The sequence below is a fragment of the Elephas maximus genome, chromosome 19 (assembly GCF_024166365.1).
Source record: "Elephas maximus indicus isolate mEleMax1 chromosome 19, mEleMax1 primary haplotype, whole genome shotgun sequence".
Taxonomy (NCBI): domain Eukaryota; kingdom Metazoa; phylum Chordata; class Mammalia; order Proboscidea; family Elephantidae; genus Elephas; species Elephas maximus.
In genome coordinates, this window is record NC_064837.1 from 47,023,820 (window position 1) to 47,046,263 (window position 22,444).

The 22,444-nt window shown below is 50.0% G+C and overlaps 2 protein-coding genes across 8 annotated transcripts; one reads left to right on the top strand and one right to left on the bottom strand.

The window, feature by feature from the left end:
* Positions 1-5: 5 nt before the first annotated feature.
* On the bottom strand, positions 6-1,364 carry MIEN1 (migration and invasion enhancer 1). Its single transcript, XM_049860250.1, has 4 exons — positions 1,231-1,364; positions 1,031-1,128; positions 528-604; positions 6-454 (listed from the first exon to the last, which is right to left on the bottom strand). Exons 1-4 carry the CDS (start codon positions 1,317-1,319, stop codon positions 371-373), a joined length of 348 nt encoding a protein of 115 aa, XP_049716207.1. The 5' UTR covers positions 1,320-1,364; the 3' UTR covers positions 6-370.
* Positions 1,365-9,507: 8,143 nt separating this feature from the next.
* On the top strand, positions 9,508-21,533 carry GRB7 (growth factor receptor bound protein 7). Of its 7 annotated transcripts, none has more exons than XM_049860968.1 (15): positions 9,508-9,674; positions 14,054-14,210; positions 14,313-14,463; positions 14,637-14,793; positions 14,906-15,027; positions 15,127-15,204; positions 15,486-15,623; positions 16,191-16,301; positions 16,542-16,640; positions 16,870-16,950; positions 17,041-17,157; positions 17,347-17,407; positions 17,531-17,618; positions 17,723-17,816; positions 18,048-18,923. In XM_049860968.1, exons 2-15 carry the CDS (start codon positions 14,059-14,061, stop codon positions 18,192-18,194), a joined length of 1,596 nt encoding a protein of 531 aa, XP_049716925.1. In that variant the 5' UTR covers positions 9,508-9,674; positions 14,054-14,058; the 3' UTR covers positions 18,195-18,923. The 7 variants fall into 7 exon arrangements, 6 of the variants coding, with proteins under 6 accessions (XP_049716925.1, XP_049716924.1, XP_049716926.1 ...); XM_049860967.1 differs by lacking the exon at positions 9,508-9,674 and adding an exon at positions 9,704-9,949 and having other exon boundaries at positions 18,048-18,922; XM_049860969.1 differs by lacking the exon at positions 9,508-9,674 and adding an exon at positions 9,959-11,468.
* The last annotated feature ends 911 nt before the right edge of the window (positions 21,534-22,444 follow it).

The following is a 22,444-nucleotide window of genomic DNA, read 5'->3' on the forward strand; positions in this document are numbered from 1 at the left end:
ACAACTGTTTGTAGTGTCACTTTATTGCCAACAGCTGACACTGCCCAGGCTTGAGGAGAATAAATTAGAATGACAGTAGCATCTGAGAAGCATTGCCAAGCTGGGGCGGGGACTGAACTTGTGTGGGCACTGATCCTGAGAAGGGCGTATAAGGTGTCTGTGGAAATGTCCGTGGGGAGGGTCTCTCATCCCCAAGACCACAGGAGCTTCTATTCCCCCTTGGGCCTCCAAGGTGCAAAGTGGAGGCCAAGGTCTTTTAGCTACCAGGAGCTCAGTGATGGAAAAGTGGCAGATGGGGAGCCCCAATCAGGACCAAAGGGGAGACCAAGACTTGGACCCCAGAACAGTAGGAACCCAGGATGGCGTGCAGTTACAGGATGACACAGGGAGGACGGCTGTTGGTGATCTTTTCTAGAGGTTCTCCATTACTGGCTCTTCGGATGGCCTCAATGAGCTAGAAAGCAAGAGATGTGGAATGGGGTGATACAAGGTAGGGGCAGGGTCCTCCCAACACTGCGAGTACTCACATCTTTCTCATAAGGAAAGCCTCCATTCTCCAGCTTGGAAAACACCAGCTGTCCATTGATCTCGATCTCAAAGGCCCCTGGTATTAAACAAATGGATGAGTGAATGGTATACTGAAAGCAGAGGCAGAGGTCAGGGGAGGCCCTCCTATCCCTTAGACTTCACACATGCTCCTTCATGAACCCGATCCACTCCATCAGCAAATCATTTGTAGTTCCTTAATCCACTCCCCAAGCCTGGGCCAAACCAAAGGGCTAAGGGAGATCACACCTGTGTCCCTCCTTTAAACTTAGCTTCATCACCCACTGGGCTCCCTCCCCTCCACACTTACACTTCTTTCAGCCTCATGGATTTTTCCCTACAGGCCTCATCTGTGACCCCTCACCTATGGAAGGGGACTAACGTTGGTTGGACATTTTATATGAAATTGCCAATATCAAAGCTAGAAAATGGTAGAGCTGGCATTTAGAACAGACTGACTCAGCAAGTGTTTTGCAGGTCTCACCTGTACCCCCCAGGCGCGACTCAATCTCGATGCCAGGATACTGCTCCTTCACGGCACTCGCCAGCTCCAGGTACGTCGCCTCGAAGCCGCAGGGTTCACTGGGGAGAAGGGATCTGGGGTTGGCTGGCATTTCGGGGGAAAGGCCTCCCGTAGATTCACCCTCATCTGGCCCAGGTCTCCCACCAGCCGGGAACGCTCACCAGTACTCCACCACGATGCGGACCCCACTGCCAGGTTCGACCTCCCCGGGAGGGGGCGCTAAGGATATCGGCCCCGGTTCCCCGTTCATTGCGGCCGGCTCCTCCGGGTCCGCTGCTTCCGGGTGTGACGCGACGCCGCGGGCACGTGACGGGGGGCGGGGCTGCGCCTGGGCGCTCCTGCCGCCCGCCGCCGCCGCTAAGTTTTGACAGGGTCTGCTAGCTCGTGGGTTCGCCTCCAGGGCTCGGGCCGGGCCCGCTGCAGACCGCTTTCCCTCGGCGGGGTTGTCAGGGCACCGGGTTTGCCCCGCACCTGGTGTCTCCCGAACTTTACGGCCTTATTTAATTTAATGAAGTATTTTAGACAACAAAACACTTTCCAGTTTACAAAAGGAAAGGACAGTGGTGGGGCAAGCGGCACCGGGGCCTGAGGATATTAAAAACAAAAACAAAAAACCCGAATTTGTTGCTCTCTAGTCAATTCCGACTCATAGAGACCCTACAGGACAGAGTAGAACTGCCCCACAGGGTTTCCAAGGAGCGGGTGGCGGATTTGAGCTGTTGACATTTTGGTTAGCAGCGTAGTTCTTAACCACTGCGCTACCAGGGCTCCAGGACCTGGGTATATGAGAGTTGGTATTTCCCGCACACATGCTAATGGCGTTTTACAATCACTCCAGGTACTGCTTACTTCTGAAGCTTTAAACTGTGCCTGTTCCAACCCACGGGCCCCAGTGGTACAGTGGTCAAGCGTTTTGCTGCCAACCAAAAGGTTGGCAGTTCAAATCCACAAGCCGTTCCTCGGAAACCCTATGGGGCAGTTCCACTCTGTCCTGTAAGGTGACTATGAGTCGGAGTTTTGGTTTTTCCAATCTCGGGCGGTGACTGCCTTTCCATGCATACTTTTGTCTTTGGGGCGCCTGTCCCTCAGGCTCTGTGCTCCCATTAGTCACCCAGCTCCTACACATCCAGTCTCATCCCAGCCTCTCACTACAGGGCCGGCATCATTATTCCCATTTTGTAGCTCTAAACACGGAGGCTGCCTAAGCCCTCGCTGCCTCATCCCTCCCTGGAGCACCACCACGGTATCCTAGCACGTCTTTCCGCTCTGGCATCCCTTCAAAGTTTTTTTTTTAACAATTCGATGATTTATAGAGTTGTGCAACCGTCACTACAATCCAGTTTTAAAATATTTCCTTCAACATGAAAAGTTCCCTCTTGCCTGCTGGCAGTCAATCCACACTCCCAACTTCAGCCCCAGGCAACCACTGATCCGATTTCTGTCTCTTTAAATTTGTCTTTTCTGGACATTTCATATAAATGGAATCATACAATACAGTGGTCTTGTGCTTCTGGCTTCTTTCATTCACCATAATGTTTTTGAGGTTTATTCATGCTATTGCACGTATCAGGAAGGAGACCCGGCGGCCCAATGGAAAGGTTGGCAGTTTGAACACAGCTGGTGGTTCTGTGGGAGAAAGACCCGGCGATCTGCTCCAATAAAGATTGTAGCCTGGGAAACCCTATGGGGCAGTTATGCTCTGTCACATGGGGTCACTATGAGAAGAAAATCAACTTGATGGCACCTAATAACAACAACAGCATGTATTAGTAGTTTGGTCTTTTTTATTGCTAAACAGTATTCCACTGTAAGGTATATCCCCTTTTGTTTATCCATTCACCAGTTGATGGACATTTGGGTTTTCAGTTTGTGGCTATTTCGAGTAATATTGCTATGAACATTAGTGTACATGTTTTGGTATGGACGTATGTTTCATTTCTCTTGAGAAGATTTCTAGTTGTGCAATTGCTGGGTTCTGTGGTAAGTCTGGAGCCCTGGTGGTGCAGTGGTTAAGAGCTATGGCTGTTAACCAAAAGGTCACAGTTTGAATCCACCAGCCACTCCTTGGAAGCCCTCTGGGGCAGTTCTACCCTGTCCTATAGGGTTGCTATGAGTCAGAATTGACTTGACGGCAATGGATTTGGTTTTGGTATGGGTGGTAAGTTTAACTTTTTTTTTCTTGTATTTTATTTTGATGAGTAGAATAATTAGTCTGCTTTGTGGTTACCTTAACATTTACCCCTATTTTTATAAGTTTAAACCTAACCTTAATTTCTTTATATCGCCTTGTCTTCCTCTCCATATGAAAGATCTATGACTACATTTCTCAGTCCCTCTTTATTGTTTTAATGTTGTCTTCTTTTGTGTAATAACGTCGCTGTTTCCCTGTTGTGTTTTTTTTTTTTTTTTTTTTTAATCTTGATTTATTTTTGTGATTTCCCTGTCTGGGTTGACATCTGATTCCTCTGTCCAGTGTTCTAGTCTTGGGTTGGTACCTCATGTTATTGATCTTCTAACCAAACAACTCCCTTTATTATTTCTTATAGTTTTGGTTTGGTTTTTATGAATTCCCTAAACTTCTGTTTATCTGGAAATGCCCTAATTTCACCTTCATATTTGAGAGACAGTTTTGCTGGATATATGATTCTTGGTTGGCAATTTTTTTTCCTTCAATGCTTTATATAAGTCATCCCATTGCCATGTTGCCTGCATGGTTTCTGCCGAGTAGTCCAAGCTTATTCTTATTGACTCTCCTTGGTAGGTGACTTTTCGTTTATCCCTGGCTGCTCTTAAAAGTCTCTCTTTATCTTTGGTTTTGGCAAGTTTGATTATAATATGTCTTGGTGACTTTCTTTTATAGTCTACTTTATGTGGAGTTCGATGAGCATCTTGGATAGATGTCATCTCATCTTTCATGGTATCGGGGAAGTTTTCTGCCAACAAATCTTCAACAATTCTCTCTGTATTTTCTGTTGTCCCTCCCTGTTCTGGTACTCCAATCACTTGTAGGTTATTTCTCTTGATAAAGTCCTGCATGATTCTTAAGGTTTCTTCATTTTTTTAAATTCTTTCATCTGATTTTTCTTCAAATATATTGGTGCAAAGTGCTTTATCTTCAAGCTCACCAATTCTGCCTTCCACTTGCTCAATTCTGCTCCTCTGACTTTCTACTGAGTTGTCTAATTCTGTAATTTTATTGTTAATCTTCTGAGTTTCTGATTGCTGTCTCTCTATGGATTCTTGCCTTTTATTAAATTTTCCGTTATGTACTTAATAACCTTTTTAATTTCTTCAATACTTTATCTGTGTGTTCCTTGGCTTGTTCTGCATTTTGCCTGATCTCCTTCCTAATTTTGTTCCTGAGGTCTTGAATAATTCTGTATATTAATCTTTTGAATTCTGCATCTGGTAATTCTTTCATCCAGAAGTTCTGTTGATTCTTTGTTTTGAGAGCTTGCTGAGGTGATCGTGGTCTGTTTCTTTACGTGACTTGATGTTGACTGTTGTCTCCAAGCCATCTGTAAGTTATTCTATTAGTTTATGTTTGCTTACTGTATCCTAGCTTCTTGCTTTGTTTTGTTTTGATATGCCCAAATGGTTTGCTTGAGTGAGCTAGCTTGATTATTTTCACCTTTGAAGCTCTGACATCCAGTCACCAGATGGCTAGAGCTGTTATCAGGTGTGTCAGTCTAGGAGTCCATTCACTTTTCTTGTATGAATTCAGCTCAGGTGTCCAGGTAGCTGATCATCAAGTGTGTGGTACAGACTCTGTCCTACAGTCTTAGAGGGGCAGGGGTGATTGGCGTAGGTACTGGTATCTGGTTGCAGCAAGTTTAACTTTTTAAGAACCTGCCAAACATTTTCAAAGTGGCTGTACCATTTTATATTTCCATCAGCAGTGTGTGAAGATTCTAATTTCTCCACATCCTCATTTTTTATTATAGCCATCCCAGCATGTATGAAGTGGTATCTCATCATTGTGGTTTGATTTGTATGTCCCCAAAGGTAATTGATGTCAAGCACCTTTTCATGTGTTTATTAGTCATTCCTATATCTTTGGAGAAGTGTCTATTCAAGTCTTTTGCTCATTTTTAATAGGGTTGTCTTTTTGTATGTATGGTAAAATGTATATAACAAAACATTTGCTTTTCAACCATTTTATGTGTATAATTCAGTGACATTAAATTAATTATGTTCACTATGTTGTGCAACTTTCACTGCTGTTTGCAATTTTTTCCTCATCTTTAACAGAAACTCAGAATTCCTTAACTAATAACTCCTCCTTTCTCCCTTTCACCTACCCCTGATAACCACTAACAAACTTTGATCTCTATGCATTTGCCTATTCTAGGTAACTCGTATAAGTGGGCTTATACAATATTTGTTCTTTTGTGTCTGACTTATTTCACTCAGCATAATGTTTTCAAGGTTCATCTATCTGTAGCATATGTCAGAACTTCATTTCTTTTTATGGCTGAGTTACATTCCATTGTGTGGACATACCACATTTTGTTTATCCATTCATCTGTTGATGGACACTTGGCTTGTTTCCACCCTTTGGCTATTGTGAATAGTGCTGCAATGAACACTGGTGTAAGTATGTTTGGGTTCCTGCTTTCAAGTCTTTTGAGTATATATCTAGCAGTGAAATTACTTGGTCATATGGTAATTCTAAGGAGCCCTACCGGCACAATTTAAGCACTCAGCTGCTAACCAAAAGGCCAGCAGTTCGAACCCACCAGCCACCTTGCTCCTGTAAAGATTACAGCCTACCTAGGGGTTTTGGGACATCTAGGTCAATTGGCATAATAAAATCTATTAAGAAAACATCCTGCATCCCACTTTGGAGAGGGGTGTCTGGGGTCTTAAACGATAGCAAGCAGCCATCTAAGATGCATCAATTGATCTCAACCCAACTGGAGCAAAGGAGAATGAAGAACACCAAAGACACAAGGTAATTAAGAGCCCAAGAGACAGAAAGTGCCACATAAACCAGAGACTACATCAGCTTGAGGCCAGAAGAAGTAGAAGGTGCCCAGCTACAACCAGTGACTGCCCTGACAGGGAACATAACAGAGAACCCCTGAGGGAGCAGGAGAGCAGTGGGATGTTGACTCAAATTCTCGTAAAAAGACCAGACTTAATGGTCTGATTGAGACTAGAAGGACCTTGGAGGTCATGGTCCCTAGACCTTCTGTTAGCCCAAGACAGGAACCATTCCCAAACCCAACTCTTCAGACAGGGATTGGACTGGACTATAGGATAGAAAATGATACTGGTGAGGAGTGAGCTTCTTGGCTCAAGTAGACACATGAGACTACATGGGCAGCTCCTGTCTGGAGGGGAGATAAGAAGGCAGAGGGGAAAAGAAAGCTGGCTGAATGGACAAGGAAATAGAGGGTGAAAAGAAGGAATATGCTGTCTTATTAGGGGGAGAGCAACTAGGAATATATAGCAAGGTATATACAAATTTTTGTAGGAGAGACTAACTTGGTTTGTAAACTTTCACTTAAAGTACAATAAAAACTGAAAAAAAAAAAAAAAAAAAAGATTACAGCCTACCTAGGAAACTCTATGGGGCAATTCAACTCTGCCCTATAGGTTGAGTTGGACAGCACAGAACAACAACATGTCTTTTGGTCTTTTGAGGAACCGCCACACTGTTTTCCACAACGGCTGCACCATTTTACAATCCCATCAGCAATGGATGAGGGTTCTAATTTCTCCACACCCTCACCAACACTTGTTGTTTTGTTTGTTTTTTTAATTACGGCTATCATAGTGGGTGTGAAGTGGTATTTCATTGTGGTTTTAATACTCATACTTCTCTAGTGACTAATGGCACTGAGCATCTTTTCATGTGCTTTTGGCTATTTGCGTATCTTTGGTGAAATATCTGTTCAAGTCCTTTGCCCATTTTTTTATGAGGTTGTTTGTCTTTTTGTTGTTGAGTTGTAGCAGTTTTTTTTTTTTTCTTTTTTTAAATATATATATATGTGTATATATATTCTGGAAACAAAACCCCCTAGCAGGTATATGATTGGCAAATATTTTCTCCTAGTCTGTACCTTGTTTTGTTTTTCATTTTCTTAGTGGTGTTACACTTCTGATATGAACAATTTTAAAATTTTGCTGAAATCCAATTTATCTTTTTTTTTTTTTTCTTTTGTCACTTGTGCCTTTGGTATTATAGCTAAGATCTCTGCCTAACCCAAAGTTATGAAGATTTTCTCCCACGGTTTCTTCTAGAAGTTTTTATAATTATAGCTCTTAAATTTAAGTCTATGATCTATTTTGAGTTAATTTTTGGGCTTAGTGTGAGGTAAGGATCTAAATTCATCTTTTGGCATTTGGATATTCAATTGTCCCAGCGCCATTTGCTTAAGAGACTATGCTTTCCTCCACTGAATTGTCTTGGCGCCTTTGTGAAAATCAACTGACCATAAATGTGAGGGTTTGTGTTTGGACGCTTGATTCTGTTCCATTGATCTAGAAATCTATTCTTTTATTTTTTTATTGAGTAAATGCAGATACAGTTTAACACAGTAAAATTCACCCTTTTGAGTGTACAGTTCTGTGAGTCCTGATAAACACACACAGTTGTGAATCCACCACCACAACTAAGATACAGAACGCAGTTCCCTGTGCCACTCTAGCATCAGCCGTCTGCCCCTTCCCTGACCACAGATATGCCCTCTCCAGCGAGCCATATAAATGGAATCCTACAGCACTCAACCCTCTGAGTTTAGCTTCCCTCTTCAGCCCTTCTTCAACATCCAGAATGATCCTTCCAAAATGGAAATCTGCTGTTCTCCTTTGTCTCCACTTAAGCCCAGATAGACCCTGCAGGGCTTGGCCTCTGCCCACTGCTCCCGCCAGTCTGGATAGACAGGATGAATGGCTCTCAAACCTGGTTTGCAGAACAGCCACCTGAGGGCTTGTCAATACCAGACATTCCTGGGTCTCAGTCCCAGAGACTCAGTAAATTCAGTAGGTGGGGAGGGGCCCAGGGATCTGATATTTTACACAAGCCTAGCGAGATTTGGTGGCAAGTGGTCACAGGCCATGCTTTGAGAAACGGCAGCTGAGGTCATCCAAAGCACTTGCCTTTCTTACCTTCTCTACACATGCCTGGCCTTGTGTGGTTTAGTCTCTCTCCCTTGTCCTCTGCCCCCTGCTTCCAAGGCTGTGGCACTTGTTCCTTCATCCTGGAAGGTGCCTCCTCTCTCCCCTGCTCCCCCTAGCTTCCCCTTGGGCTGTCACTTCCAAGGGGAAGTCTTCCCTGACTCCCTGTGTTAGTCATTCTCCCAACACAGTTGTCACCCGCCATTTTAATTTTATTTATTTATTTGTGTGATTCTCCCTGACTGGGCTGCCTGAGGATAAGGGCAGGGCCTGCCTTTTGTCACTCAACACTGTCCCAGTACATAGCATAGGGCTGGCATATAGTAGACACTAAACAAATATTAGTTGAATGCATGATGGGATGAATGACTGAATTGTCCACTCTGCCTTTACCCAAGCTGCTTCATGGCCCAGATGACCTTGTCTTCTTCCGCCACCTCTTTACTTGGTCCACTCATATTAGTTCTTCAAGGAAAACCTAGTTTGGACAAAGTTGAGGCTGGAGCCACTCCTCAGTGTTCCCCCAGGGTGAAACTCTTATCACCCCAAGGACAGTTTACCCAACTGTCACCCCCATCAGGCTGAGAAGCGGCAATTGCCGTTGATCTCGCTGCCCGCACCACCTCCTCCCTATTCTCTGTCCCTGTTGCCTAGGGCTGAATGTGAGAGCTAAGTGATCGCTCTATGGGGAGTCCCGCTGGCACTCGGGCCAGAGCTTTCCACAGGTACAGTGGCGCCTCCTACCGTGCAACCCAGCCTAACTTCTTAGATTTCAGAAGGGAAAAACTGAGACCCTGGACTTTGCTCAGAAGGGAGGATATACCCTGGAGGCTCTCAGCGCAGTCTGTGTGGCCAGACTGGCCGGGGGTCAACGGGCAGGCCAGTTTCGAACACCTCACTGGCTGGCTTCCCCCGTTTGCTGTGCCCTTTGCCCCTAGGGGTGGGACCAGGAGCGCCGGACAGACCCCTTTGCTTGGCCAATTAACGGGGAAGGTTTTTGGGTTGGGGGGCATGGGGGAAGAGTGGGCCGGGCCATTTCCCCTTACCTTCCAGCCCCAGCCCCTCCCTCCCAGTAGTCTGGGCTCTTGATCTTCGTTCTTGGGGCGGTTCTGTTCGACTGCCTTTCCCCGCCTCTCCCCGGACACCTGCACCCTCCCCTGGCACCTGCTGCCAGGCTAGGAAAGACACAAACAATCCCAGGCCGCGTAGTGTCCGAGAGTCTCCGCCCCTTCTCCTTTGCTTCCTCCTCCCGGGCCCCGCCCCCAGGCCCCGCCCCCACCTGCCCAGGATAATTTTAGCTTCCTTGGGTCTGGAGTCTGTACACATTGGACTCCCCCAGACTTCTGCGTCCAAAGTCAGGACACCTTGCCAGCACCTGTAGAGAACCCGGAGTGGATTTGAAATCAAAGCCAGGTGTCCGGAGTTCTTAGAGCCAGACTTTGGACCCGGTATCCTGCTACTCCTGCTGGGGCTCCTCCAGGTGAGGGGACCGAGATCGCTCCTAGACGACAACTTGCTCCCACCCCCAGCAGCCGCAGGGCCCCAGGCTGTGCCTGTCTCTGGGCCAGGAACTGGCTGGCTGCCCGGGTGGACGGACAGGCGGCCGCCTGGCTCTCCCCCTCCGCTTCCCCCCTCGGTGATGTCAGGCCAGGGGCGGGAGCAATGCGGGGGTGGGGGTGGTGGTCAGGTAGTTAAGAGACTGGAGTCTCCCTCCCTAAGCCAGTGGCCAGCCAGGTGTTCCGACGTCTAGGCCAGGTAAGGACCAACTCGGGCACCTCATCTTGGAGACCAGGAGCGCGGGCAGGTCCGGGGACCAGGGTCAGTGTGGAGACGCTGCCTCCTGCTGTGATACTTTGGCGCGTCCTTTCACTTTCTTCCCCCAGGCTTCCATCCCGCCCCCTCCTCACCATCCGCCATCAATCCTCCCCTATTCCCATTTCCTGTCCTCCCCAATCCCGAGTTCCTCCTCTGCCCTCCCCCCACCCGCACCCTCTGAGCCAACCACCTATTGGGAAGAAAGATCTCGAATTGTCTTCTCCAGGAGACACTGCTTTTCCCGCTGAAACAAGCCCCTCCCCACACACCCAGAAGGAGCGCTAGGAGGGGAGATGCCCTGACCTCACTCCCTCGATCAGCCTGATTTTACCCCAGTTTGGACTTCTCTAGGGAGCACTGGTCGGCAGTTCGAATGCACCAGTCGCTCCTTGGAAACCCTGTGGGGGCAGTTCTGCTTTGTCCTAGAGGGTCGCTATGAGTCGGAATCGACTGGACGGCAATGGGTTTGGTTTTGTTTTTTTGGGCTTTCCTGAGCGTCTACCCAGGACATGTCTCCACCGGCCCCCCTCCCAGTTGGAGGGCAGTAAAGGAAAGGGACTCTCTAAATAGCTGGAGCTGAGCTCTCCCGACTGTGGCACCTGGACCCAGACCTGAGGTCCTGCTCCAGAACACAGGCTCCTGCCCTCGAAGGGAAGGATGGGGGTGTGGCGGTGCCGCCATGGGGTCCCTCCTGGCTTCAAAATGAAGTGGACTAGGAAGGCTGGAGGGCCGGACGATGGCGGCGGGGTGGGGGGGTCTGCAGTGCAATGGAACCTGGGGAGAGTGTGTCGGGGCAGGTGGTCCTGTTCGCTGAGGCTGGGGAGCGACTCGAGGTCCAGGGCCTGGGTCTCCCTTGCACGTTGGGCACAGAGAATGCACCTGCCTCCAAACCTTCCTGCCCCCCAACCTTCCTGCCCCCCAGGAATGCCCCCTTTTGGCTGTCCTGTCCTGGACTCTGCTCTCCCTTCTCCCCTGTATCCTGCTGTGGGGGGGCCTCCGTGAGGGCAAGCCGCCTGTAATGATTAACCCCACACACTCGGCTGCTCGAGAATTCTTCCCAAATTAAACTTTAAAAGAGCTGCCCCCCTGCCCCCCACCTTCTCCCATTGGGCGTTTTCTTTCTTGAGTGAGGGACTGGGCGGGGCCTCATGGCCCTGGGCCCTCCCCCCAACTCCGGGTCACCTAGGGGTTTCCCGCCTCCTCACCTGGGCCCTGCACACGAAGAGCTCCCGGTTAACCCTTCCCCCTACTACAAATCCTGATAGGGGCGGGGCACTGAGAGGGATAGGGGCCCTCCCGCCTCCTCCACGCCCCCAGCCCGGGGTCTGACCCTCCAGTCCCTGCTCAACCCCGGGAAATACCGTAGGTGGCCTTGTTTTCTGTCGGCCTTAAACACTGGGCCCTGCCACCGCCCTTGGGGCCAGCCAGGTGGGGCAAGATACAGGAAGTAAACAAGGAGGTAAGGAGGGCGGGAGGGAGGGTGGAGCTGGAGCTGCTGGGGCAGGAGAGGCTGTTGGGAGAGCCGCGGCATGGCGTTGCATTGTTGAGTGGACAATAGATTTTGGGGGTTGTAAACTCTCCCAGGGCGCCGGTTTGAAAGCCCCAGAGCTCTTGGGGAGGGGGGCGGGCTGCGTACGTCTCACAGCTGGGGCCCCTTACTCCTCCCCCCTCAACTTTTTGGTCCAGACCCACTCCTCTCTCTCGCCTTCGGAGAGTCTGAAGGCAGCCTGATCTAGAGTGGCCTCTCCCCGCCCTCTGACTCCAGACTCTAATCTGATTCAGATCCCCTTTCCCCTTCTAAACACACTCAGGGATTCCTGGGTCCTGCCCCATCCCACTGTTGGTCTCTGACTTCAAGGAGAGGATAGACCAGCAGCCCCTCTCCCTAGCCCTCCTTGAATGAGTCACCAGGCTCCTGGCTGTCAGAGGTTGGGGGGCACACATTGTGTTTGGTGTTTAAGTGTTGTTGATAGTTGCAGTTGAGTTGATTTCTGACTCATGGCAACCCCATGTGCGCAGGGTAGAACTGCTCCAAAGAGTTTTCAAGTCTATGACCTTTTGGAAGCAGATCCCCAGACTTGTCTTCTGAGATGCCTCTGTGTGGGTTCAAACCACCAACCTAGTAGCCAAGCACTTAATCTGTCTTTAAAGTATAGATGTTTATGTTTGAGGGTAGGTGTGTCTTGCACTGCCCCTCAGGACCCTGGGCCCCCTTCCTGGTCCTCTCTCTGGGGCCTTTTGCCCTGTCTGCCTGTCTAGAGTCATCTGTCCTCTTGGGTATTTTGACTTTCTGCTCCTGCCCCTGTCGTATCCTTTGGGGAGGATACCCAGAGAGGTGTGAGAGTGTGTTAGGAGGAGCCTCATCCCCCAGGGGTTTCACAGATGAGTCCCCTGGGCTGGCTGAGTCCTGGGTGCCAGGGGTGGGTGGCAGCAGCAGGATGAGAGCCCCAGAGACAGAGTAGGGAGCACTGAGCACTGCTTTGGGTGGATGGAGAGCGGCCCCACTCCAGATGGGCCTTTCAATCCAGGTCGGGTCTTCCCTTTCTCTTTGGGATGGGGGCTTCTGGGCTGGGTGGTGGCTACCGGACTAAGGGTGGCAACTGCAAGTCCTACCTGGACTGAAGGACTAGGGTATAGGCCAAGAGTGGGGAGGAGGAGATGATGTCAGAACAGCCTCAGGCTCTGCATCCTCCTCCTCCTCCCCATCCTGTTCCCTTCTCTGTGCCTCCCCCATCCCTCCCAGGCTACAGGTAGGTTGGGGGGTGGTGGTGGAGGCAGGGTTGTTTGTGTTTCTCCTAAGCCAGGAAGTTTGCACATGAGTCAAGGTTGAATGGAGAGCCCCAGGCACTGCTGTCCCTGCCCCACCCTGTCTCACCTGTTCCCCAAATCCCCTCCTGCCCTCACTTTAGGGTCAGGTGCTGCCCCATTCCTGGTGTCAATCCAGGGTACCCCAGGCAGCCTTGTAGAACTGGCCTGGCCCAGTGTCCGGAGAGCAAGCAGGGAGTTGGGATCAGGTTCCCCCTCTTGCGCCCGCCCCCCGCCCCGCCTACCTCAGCCCAGCCAAGGGGGCCTGCTTGGTTCCTGCGGAGCAGGAGCCTCTAACCCAGTGGGCATCTTTGCCCACCTGTTCTATTCTGACTCATCCTGGGGGCCTGTGCAGCACCTATGGGTGATAAGACATGGGCTCTGGCCCTGCCTGGGGGTGTCAGGGTGCCCTCAGACCAGTGGGTGGATAAGACAGGTGCACAGTAATAGATGCAGAGGCTGAAGCATAACGCTGAAAGACAGCCATTTAGTCTGAATGTGGAAAATCCAGGAAGGCTACTCAGAGGAGGTGGCCCTGGCACTGGGGCTTGAAGAAAGGAGGAGGTGCCCTAGAGGGCACACCAGATTTGGGGGCTGCTGGGGCAAAGGCCCTGAGGCTCACCCTCCTGCCCTCCCTCCTGCCCTCCTGGCTCCTGTTCTGCCCTTCCCCACCCCCATCTCCCCTTCTGTGGATCACTCATCACTTGGGCAGGCCTTGCCACAACAGGTTCTGACAACCAGGTCTGGCAACAGAAGCAATGGAAAAACCTGGGCCAGAGCCCAGCTGAGTGAGTGGCCTATGTCTGGAGGCCAAGCAATGGCCCTTTGCGCTGACAGCGAGAGCCTGAGCCCCAGAGTCTGTGGGGTCTGGAGTCTGCGTTGCTGCTGTCAGGCTTGTGGTGGTGCCCTCTTAGCTCTTCCCTTGGGCAACTTGGGGCTAAAGGAAGAGCACTGGACTTGAAGTCCAAACACCAGTTTTCATGGCCTGACTCCTCTGTGATCATGTGTGCAAAATGCTTCCTTTTCAGGGACTCAGTGACCCCTTTTGTAAAGTGGGGCTCATTCCATCCTTTCCCAAATGCTCCTGGCAATATCCACGGAGAGGAGGAGCAATAAGGGGCTGTGTAAACTCTGAGGGAAGCTTAACAGTTGTGCAAGGACAGGAGGTCTGGTCCTCTTGGCCACTCTCCCCAGGACAAGGGCACCGAGCACTGCATTCAGCCACCTCTTCTCCCTCAGATGTCATGGAGCTGGATCTGTCTCCACCACATCTCAGCAGCTCCCCAGAAGACTTGTGCGCAATCCCTGGGACCCCTCCCGGGACTCCCCCACCCCCCAGTGCCCCTCTTTCTGGGGAGGTGAAGAGGTCCCAGCCCCTGCCTATCCCAGCCAGCAGGTACAATGTGGCAATGGGGCTGTGGGGGAGGTCAGCCCAGAGAATACACAGAGGCTGGCAGTCAATACCTCTCCTGGCCTCTGCCCTCTCCCCTCACCACAGGAAATTCCGAGAGGAGGAGCTGCAGACAACCTCTCTGCCCTCTATCCCCAACCCTTTCCCCGAGCTCTGCAGTCCTCCTTCACAAAGCCCCATTCTTGGGGGCACCTCCAGTGCAAGGGGATTGCTCCCCCGAGATGCCAGCCGCCCCCACGTGAGTTTTCCTGGGAAAGGGGAAAAGGCTGGGATGGGGGGGTGGTCTCTAGGGTGGATATAGGATCACTTTGGTGGGGGAGGATCTTGGTCCCTCTAAGGATACAGCAGGCAGGGGAAGGGAAAGAACCACTCTTTGCCCTCCCCCAAGTACCTGCAATCCCTGGGGTGCAGGTGGTAAAGGTGTACAGTGAAGATGAGGCCTGCAGGTCTGTGGAGGTGGCGGCGGGGGCCACGGCTCGCCACGTGTGTGAAATGCTGGTGCAGCGAGCTCACGCCCTCAGTGATGAGAACTGGGGGCTGGTAGAGTGCCACCCCCATCTAGCACTGGGTGAGTTGGGGTGCATGGAACTGCCTGGGCCATGAGGCCCTGCCTCCCAGCTGGTGTGTGGGGGTGTGCTGGCTGGTCTTCACTGACCCCTGCTTTTTGCCCTTGACCTCAGAGCGGGGCTTGGAGGACCATGAGTCTGTGGTGGAGGTGCAGGCTGCCTGGCCCGTTGGCGGAGACAGCCGCTTCGTCTTCCGGAAAAACTTCGCTAAATACGAACTCTTCAAGAACTCCCCAGTGAGTATGGTAACGGGAGTCCGGGTGCGGAGAAACCCTGAGCCCCAACCTGGACTCTCGATCCCTGACCCCTGACCCCTGACCCCTTCCTGCCCCCAGCACTCCCTGTTCCCAGAAAAGATGGTCTCCAGCTGTCTCGATGCAAACACGGGCATATCCCATGAAGACCTCATCCAGGTGAGGGAAGCCCCCTATTTCACCTCATGTTCATGGTCCCCCAGGGTTACCCAGCACTTCCTTACCCTTAAGCCTTGTTCCCCCCTCCATGTGTTGGAAAGAGCCCAGCAGTCCCATGTGGCTGTGGACAAGTCACCTTCCCTTCCTGAGCATCAGTTTCTTCATCTGTTAAATGGGCATGATAAATCCACGCAGAGCACCTTTTATCCTAAAGGAGGGTCCTGTGAAGGCCTGGGGTGTGTCAGCTTCTCACTCTCCACCCCACTCTCCTCTTACTTCAGAACTTCCTGAACTCGGGCAGCTTCCCTGAGATCCAGGGCTTCCTGCAACTGCGGGGGTCTGGACGAAAACTTTGGAAACGCTTCTTCTGCTTCCTGCGGCGCTCTGGCCTCTATTACTCCACGAAGGGTACCTCCAAGGTGAGGTGTTGAGGGTGCTAGCCCCAGCCCCTGCCCCTGGGGTACCCCTTCCCTGTCCTAGGATACCCCCTTTCCTATTGGCTCCTGGACCTCTCCCCTGGACCCTAAGACCCTCAGCTTCTCCTCCCTGCCTCCAAGCTGCCTCCAGTTTATGGCTCCACCCCTCCCTGCCTAGTTTACCTGCCCTAGGAGGTAGCAGTGGGAAAGGCAGTTCAAGTCCTGGCTTTATCTCTGTTTGCTGTGTGACCTCAGGCACTACCCAGCCCCTCTCTGGGCTGGAAGCTCCCCACCTGGCTTAAAGACCAAAAACCAAACCCGTTGCTGTAGAGTTGATTCTGACTCATAATGACCCTATAGGACAGGGTAGAACTGCCGCGTTGGGTTTCCAAAGCTTTACGGAAGCAGACTGTCACATGTTTCTCCCAAGGAGTTGCTGGGGGGTTCCAACAGCTAACCTTTTGATTAACATTTGACCACTTAACCACTGCGCCACCGGAGCTCCTTCCACCTGGCTTAAGGGGATAATAGGGCCTGCCTGTACCAAGTCCTGCTCACTTGTGCTCTCAGGATCCAAGGCACCTGCAGTACGTGGCAGATGTGAATGAGTCCAACGTGTACGTGGTGACCCAGGGCCGCAAGCTCTATGGGATGCCCACCGACTTTGGCTTCTGTGTCAAGGTGAAGTCCTGACTTGGCCTCATGCCTAGGGTCCCAACCCTGGCCTGGGAGGGAATAGGAGGTGCTCAGTCCTCAGGATCCTACCTGGGCTTCTGAGCTCCATTCTGGGACACCCGGACTCTCTCCCTGCGCCTTGGCCCTGCTGGAGTCTCCTTGGGTCCTGCCCTGCCCCATGGAGACAGGGACAGACATCTGATCTTAACGGCAGCTATGGGACCAGCCACTTTCCTCTCCCCCTAGCCCAACAAGCTTCGAAATGGCCACAAGGGGCTCCGTATCTTCTGCAGTGAGGATGAGCAGAGCCGTACCTGCTGGCTGGCTGCCTTTCGCCTCTTCAAGGTGAGGCTCTGGGAGTGGCATGAGGGGGCTGGCCATGCCCTTGGGCTCCCTGGCATGAGGGAGGAGTTGTAGTTCTGCCCTCAGGAAGTCTCCAGAATGAGGGGAGCATCACAGCCTTGCCCTCTGAGAGCTTCTGCTCCAAGGATGGAGTCCTGGTCTGGGGGGGTTATCACAACCGACCACCCAGGACCTACCTGACCCCAGGCCCTCTTTTTCTCCCTACCCCTAGTATGGAATGCAGCTGTATAAAAATTATCAGCAGGCACAGTCTCGCCACCTGCGCCCATCCTGTTTGGGTTCCCCACCCTTGGTGAGTGTGCATAGGAGGCATTAGCCTGGGATGGGCACCTGAGCCCTGTCCCAGGGAAAGCCCTCTGACCCCTGCCCTCTCCATCTCCAGAGGAGTGTCTCGGATAACACCCTGGTGGCCATGGACTTCTCCGGCCATGCCGGGCGTGTCATCGAGAACCCCCGGGAAGCTCTGAGTGCAGCCCTGGAGGAGGCCCAGGCCTGGAGGGTGAGGGGCTACACTTATCTGCCTACCTGTGCTGGGGCCTTCTCTCCATATGGGTTTTCCTGGAGTGGGAAGGAGGGAGAGGTGGGTAAAGAGAGGCCCCTCACCTGGGGAAAGGGGCTCTACAGTCCAGAGGTGCTGCGTAACACCCTCAGCCACACCCTGACTTTCCTCTGTCCCCCACATCTGCAGAAGAAGACTAACCACCGCCTCAGTCTGCCCACCCCAAGCTCAGGCTCGAGCCTCAGTGCAGGTGGGTGAGGGCCAGAGCACCCAGGGTTGGAGGCTGCCCTGGCTTCTTTGAGCATTCCTGGGGGGCAGAGAATGGGAATCCCCTCCTTAGGAGTGACTGTCCATCTGGCTTCCCCTACCCTAGCCATCCACCGCACCCAACCCTGGTTCCATGGACGCATTTCCCGCGAGGAGAGCCAACGGCTCATCAGGCAGCAGGGCCTGGTGGACGGGTAAGGGGCAGCACTGGGTGGGGCAACAAGTCCAGGGTAAGAAAGACCCTGTGTCAAGGTGACAGCCATGTGCCCTTGGGTAATATTGCCCTGTTTCCGGGCAGCTTATTCCTGGTCCGGGAGAGTCAGCGGAACCCACAGGGCTTTGTTCTCTCTTTGTGCCACCTGCAGAAAGTCAAGCATTATCTCATCCTGCCAGTGAGTAATCCCCTCCTTCCCCAAATCCCCAGATTCTTGCAGTAGAGACACAGACCTCCCAGCAATCTGCCTTCCTCATCAGGCCCCTCCTCCCCTCGCCCCCAGTATGTCTGAGGTCTCCTGCCCTCTCCTTGCACAAGAAATGGAGACCTCTGCCCTGGCCCAGGAGGGAACTCCCTAAGCCTCATACACCTACCTGACCTTCCACCCCCCTCCATGGCCATACCCCAGAGTGAGGAGGAGGGCCGTCTTTACTTCAGCATGGATGATGGCCAGACCCGCTTCACTGACCTGCTGCAGCTCGTAGAGTTCCACCAGCTGAACCGTGGCATCCTGCCGTGCTTGCTGCGCCACTGCTGTATCCGTGTGGCCCTCTGAACACCATGCCAACAGGCGTGCATCTCAGCCCAGCTTCAGGCTGCTTACCATCCCATCCACTTATAAAGTGGGCTCAGAGGGGTCAAAAGGTGAGGACAGGATCATGAATAATTGGAGCATCCCCCACTCCAGTTTTCTCCTCTGTTCCTTCCCGTCCCTTAGGCAGAAAGTACCTCCTACCCAGTCCACCCTTAACCTCTCTCCTTAAGGAAAGGTGATTGGGGTGGCCCTCTCCCCTTCATGGAGATCCTGGGGCAATGCTCTGAGACCGGGCATTATGGGAGAAATGGGGCAGCCCAGGTGGTCCTATGCCCTACACTTTGTACAGACTGGGAGGCCAGTCGATCTGCTCTGTTTTATACTAATGACAATAAAGATTATTTTTTGATATACCTAAGAGTTCCGTCTGGCAAAAACTGACTAGCTGGAATAGAGAAGAGGGTCAGGAGAGGTGGACACAAGTTGAGGCCTTGGTGAATGTGTCAGATGGATCAAGACCATGTTCTGGCCAACTTGGATGTTTTTTGAGGGCAAGGGTGGTCTTAGTTACCAGAGAGTTTTCAGCACCCAGTATGGAGCCTAGTATATAGTGGGCATCCAATAATTTCTTGTTAAATAAATTAATGGACAAAGGACTATCATGCAGGTGAGATTTCCTTGTGTAAAGCCAGAGAAGTAACTGACAGAGCCTGGAGTTGGAGATGAGTTAGACAACACCCTTGTCTTCAGCAAATCCTGGACTAACTGGTGGGGTAATAAGTCCTTATATTAGTATAGCATTTCACCCATCATATCCTGTTCACATTCATTTTCTTATTAAAAAAGGAAATAAAACTAGGAACCAAGATTTTCAGTGTGAGAGAATGACCACCCAATAGCAATGAACTCCCCTAGTGCCCAGACTGTGATCTCTAAATACCGTTCCCCACTGTAAGGAACTAAGATTGTGGATTAATGGCTGATTCCAGGTCTGGGCAAGAAATGTACAATGATCCTGGAACATCCTGTTATACTAGAAAGCAAGGAAACTATCAAAGACTACTAGGGTCATGCCAAAAAGAGTCAGGAGACAAGTTGAATGACTCTGACTGATTAAAGATGGGACAACTAAAAATGAGACAACGTAAACAAATAAAAATAATAACTCCAGTGGATTAAAACACCACACACATGAAAATCCATGAGTTCATTCATTACAACACACAGAAAAACTCATTGGTCACTTTTGGAAAATGCTAGGGAACCAACTTATCTAAAAATTGCTAAATAAAGAGAAAAATCAAGCATTTTTCCTGCCTTGTCTTAACTTCTTCTTAGTAACCAAATTATTTCTGAGGGAAGGTTTTTCATTATAGAAGAATTCCAGCTAACAAATGCCGTAAAAATGATAAAATTAGAATATCATTTTGTAACCACTAATGAAATGATGGCTCTTCAATGGCTGCTAAAACCATTAGGTAAAATGCTAACGGGGAATTTTTTTTTTTAACAGTTTTATTGAGATATAATTCACATACCATACAATTCATCCACTTAAAGTCTACTAAATTGTTTTTAGTATATTCACTGATTGTGCAACAATCACCACAATCTAACTTCAGAACATTTTTGTCCTTAATAAAGAAACCCTGTACCCATTAGGAGCCCTGCTGGTGCAGTGGTTAAGTGCTTGGCTGCTAATTGAAAGGTCCATGGTTTAAGCCCATCAGCTGCTCTGCAGGTGAAAGATGTGGCAGCCTGCTCTGGTAAAGACTACAGCCTTGGGAACCCTATGGGGCAGTTATGCTCTGTCCTATAGGGTCTCTATGAGTCAGAATATAGGACAGAGTAGAGCTCATTATAGAGGCGAGGATGGCGAGACTTCATCTCACATACTTTGGACATGTTATCAGGAGGGACCAGTCCTTGGAGAAGGACATCATGCTTGGTAAAGGGTCAGCAAAAAACAGGAAGACCCTCTATAAGATGGATTGACACAGTGGCTGCAACAATGGGCTCAAGCATAAAAATGATTGTGAGGATGGTGCAGGACCAGGCAGTGTTTTGTTCTGTTGTACATAGGGTCACTATGAGTCAGGACTGAATCGACAGCACCTAACAACAACAGCAACAACATGAGTGAATCAAGTCAACGGCAAGCAGTCAATCACCAAACATGAGGAAACATGCTGAAACATATATTGTACATCTTCTCATGTGCTTATTAGCCATTTGTACATCTTTGGAGAAATGTTTATTCAGGTCATTGATCCATTTTTTAAAATTGGTTATTTTTACTATTGACTTGTAAGAGTTTTTATATATTCTAGATATAAGTCCTTTATCAGGTATATGATTTGTAAATATTTTCTCCCCCTTCTATTAGGTTGTCTTTTCACTTTCTTGATGTTATTGTTTGCAATGAAAATTTTTAAAAAATTTGGTAAAAATTAATCAAATTAAATTTTATCAGTTTTTCTTTTGTCACTTGTGCTTTTGGTATCTAAGAAATTATTGCCTAAGCCAAGACCGTGAAGATTTTTCCTCCCAAATTTCTTCTAAAAGTTTTATAGTTTTAGTTCTGACATTAGGTCTGTGATCTAGTTTGAGGTAGTTTTTGTGTTTGGTGTGAAATAAGGATCTAAATTCATCTTTTGATGTGTGGATATTCAACTGTCCCAGCACCATTTGTCGAAAAGACTATCCTTTACTGAATTGTCTTGGCACCTTTGTGAAAATCAATTGACTAGAAATGTAGAGGTTTATCTTTGGATTCTCAAGCCTTTTCCATTGATCTATAAATTCATTCCTTTTTCATATAGTAAGCTCAGATACAACTTAACACAGTAAGATCCACCCTCTTGAGTGTACAGTTCTGAGTCCCGGCAAAACAACATGGCTCTGCTGACACCCTAAATTTGGACTTCTGGCCTCCAGAACTGGGACAGAATAAATTTCTATTGTTTTAAATCACCAGTTTGTGGCACTTTGTGGCAGCCCTAGGGAAGTAATGGTGTTGCCGAAGAATATCGAATATACCATGGACGGCCCAAAGAACAAATATATCTGTCTTGGAAGAAGTACAGCCAGAATGCTCCTTAGAAGCGAGGATGGTGAGACTTCGTCTCACTTATTTTGGACAAGGTATCAAGAGGGGCCAGTCCCTGGAGAAGGACATCATGCTTGGTAGAGAGGGTCGGCGAAAAAGAGAAAGACCCTCAACGAGATGGACTGACACAGCGGCTGCAATAAAAGGCTCAAGCGTAGCAACGACTGTGGGTATGGCCCGGGACCAGGCAGCGTTTCATTCTGTTGTACGCGGAGTCACTATGAGTCAGAATCAACTTGATGGCACCTAAGAACAACAGGGAACTAATACAATAAGCAACTGGGAAATTGGAACACTGGTTAGATATTTGATGACACAAAAGAATGATTTCACTTTTTAAGGTGTGATAATGGTATTGTGGTTGTTTTGTTAGAAAGTTCTTTTAGGATACACTGTCTTTGTAGGTGAAATGACATGATGTCCCAGCTTTGTTTTTAAAATAAAATTCTTCTACTTTTGCATATGCTTGAAAATCCTATAAATTTTTTTTAATGGAAAGCCTCTCCCCAAATCTTTTGAGAGTGGTTGAGCACGAGGTGGTGGGATCCCTTTTTGTAGGTGAGGAAATCCATGGCTCAATGCAGAAACTTACTTCAAATCACATGCTGGAGGGAGAGCCAGGATTTAAGCCCAGGTCTGAGTCCCAGGTCTGGGTATGTTCTGCTACCCCTGCCTGGCAGATATCCAGGTAGAATTCCTAAGGTTCAGTGACAGCCACAGTGACCTGTAGGTGAGGTCCTCCCCTGAAAGACCCCTCCCTTTTCTGCAGCCTTAGTCTTTGGCTGAGAGGGTTTTTCTGATGTGACCTCGAAAACGTCTAGTCACCACAACCAGCTCCTGGGCCAGACATGGCAGCCCCTACAGCCACTTGTGACTGGGGCACCTCTCGGCCCCAGCTAATCCCAGGCTGGGGAGCTTGATGCCAAGCATGGCAGACAGAGATGGGCAGGGAGGCCACCACCAGCCCTTTGCCTGACAGTTTACCCTGAAGAACTTACCGCAGCCCAGGCTAGGGAGGTGTGCAGATTTTGCTGCTTCTCAGCAGGACCAGTGCAACCTGGTGCCTGCCATGGTTTCTGTAACTGTCCTCATTACTGGCTGCCCACAGGCACTGAGCTGGCTAGTGCTGGTTGTGTGGTTGGCCACGGACGACCAAGGCCAC

What these genes read in the sequence shown, in the direction of transcription:
- MIEN1 (XM_049860250.1), bottom strand. Translation starts at nt 1,319, where the DNA reads ATGAACGGGGAACCGGGGCCGATATCCTTAGCGCCCCCTCCCGGGGAG. An exon ending in GTCGCGCCTGGGGGGTACAG is followed by an intron (nt 605 to 1,030) that starts GTGAGACCTGCA and finishes GTTTAATACCAG; the next exon opens with GGGCCTTTGAGATCGAGATC. An exon ending in GCTTTCCTTATGAGAAAGAT is followed by an intron (nt 455 to 527) that starts GTGAGTACTCGC and finishes CTTGCTTTCTAG; the next exon opens with CTCATTGAGGCCATCCGAAG.
- GRB7 (XM_049860965.1), top strand. Translation starts at nt 13,828, where the DNA reads ATGCTTCCTTTTCAGGGACTCAGTGACCCCTTTTGTAAAGTGGGGCTC. An exon ending in AACTCTTCAAGAACTCCCCA is followed by an intron (nt 15,028 to 15,126) that starts GTGAGTATGGTA and finishes TCCTGCCCCCAG; the next exon opens with CACTCCCTGTTCCCAGAAAA. An exon ending in CTGCCTTTCGCCTCTTCAAG is followed by an intron (nt 16,641 to 16,869) that starts GTGAGGCTCTGG and finishes CCCTACCCCTAG; the next exon opens with TATGGAATGCAGCTGTATAA.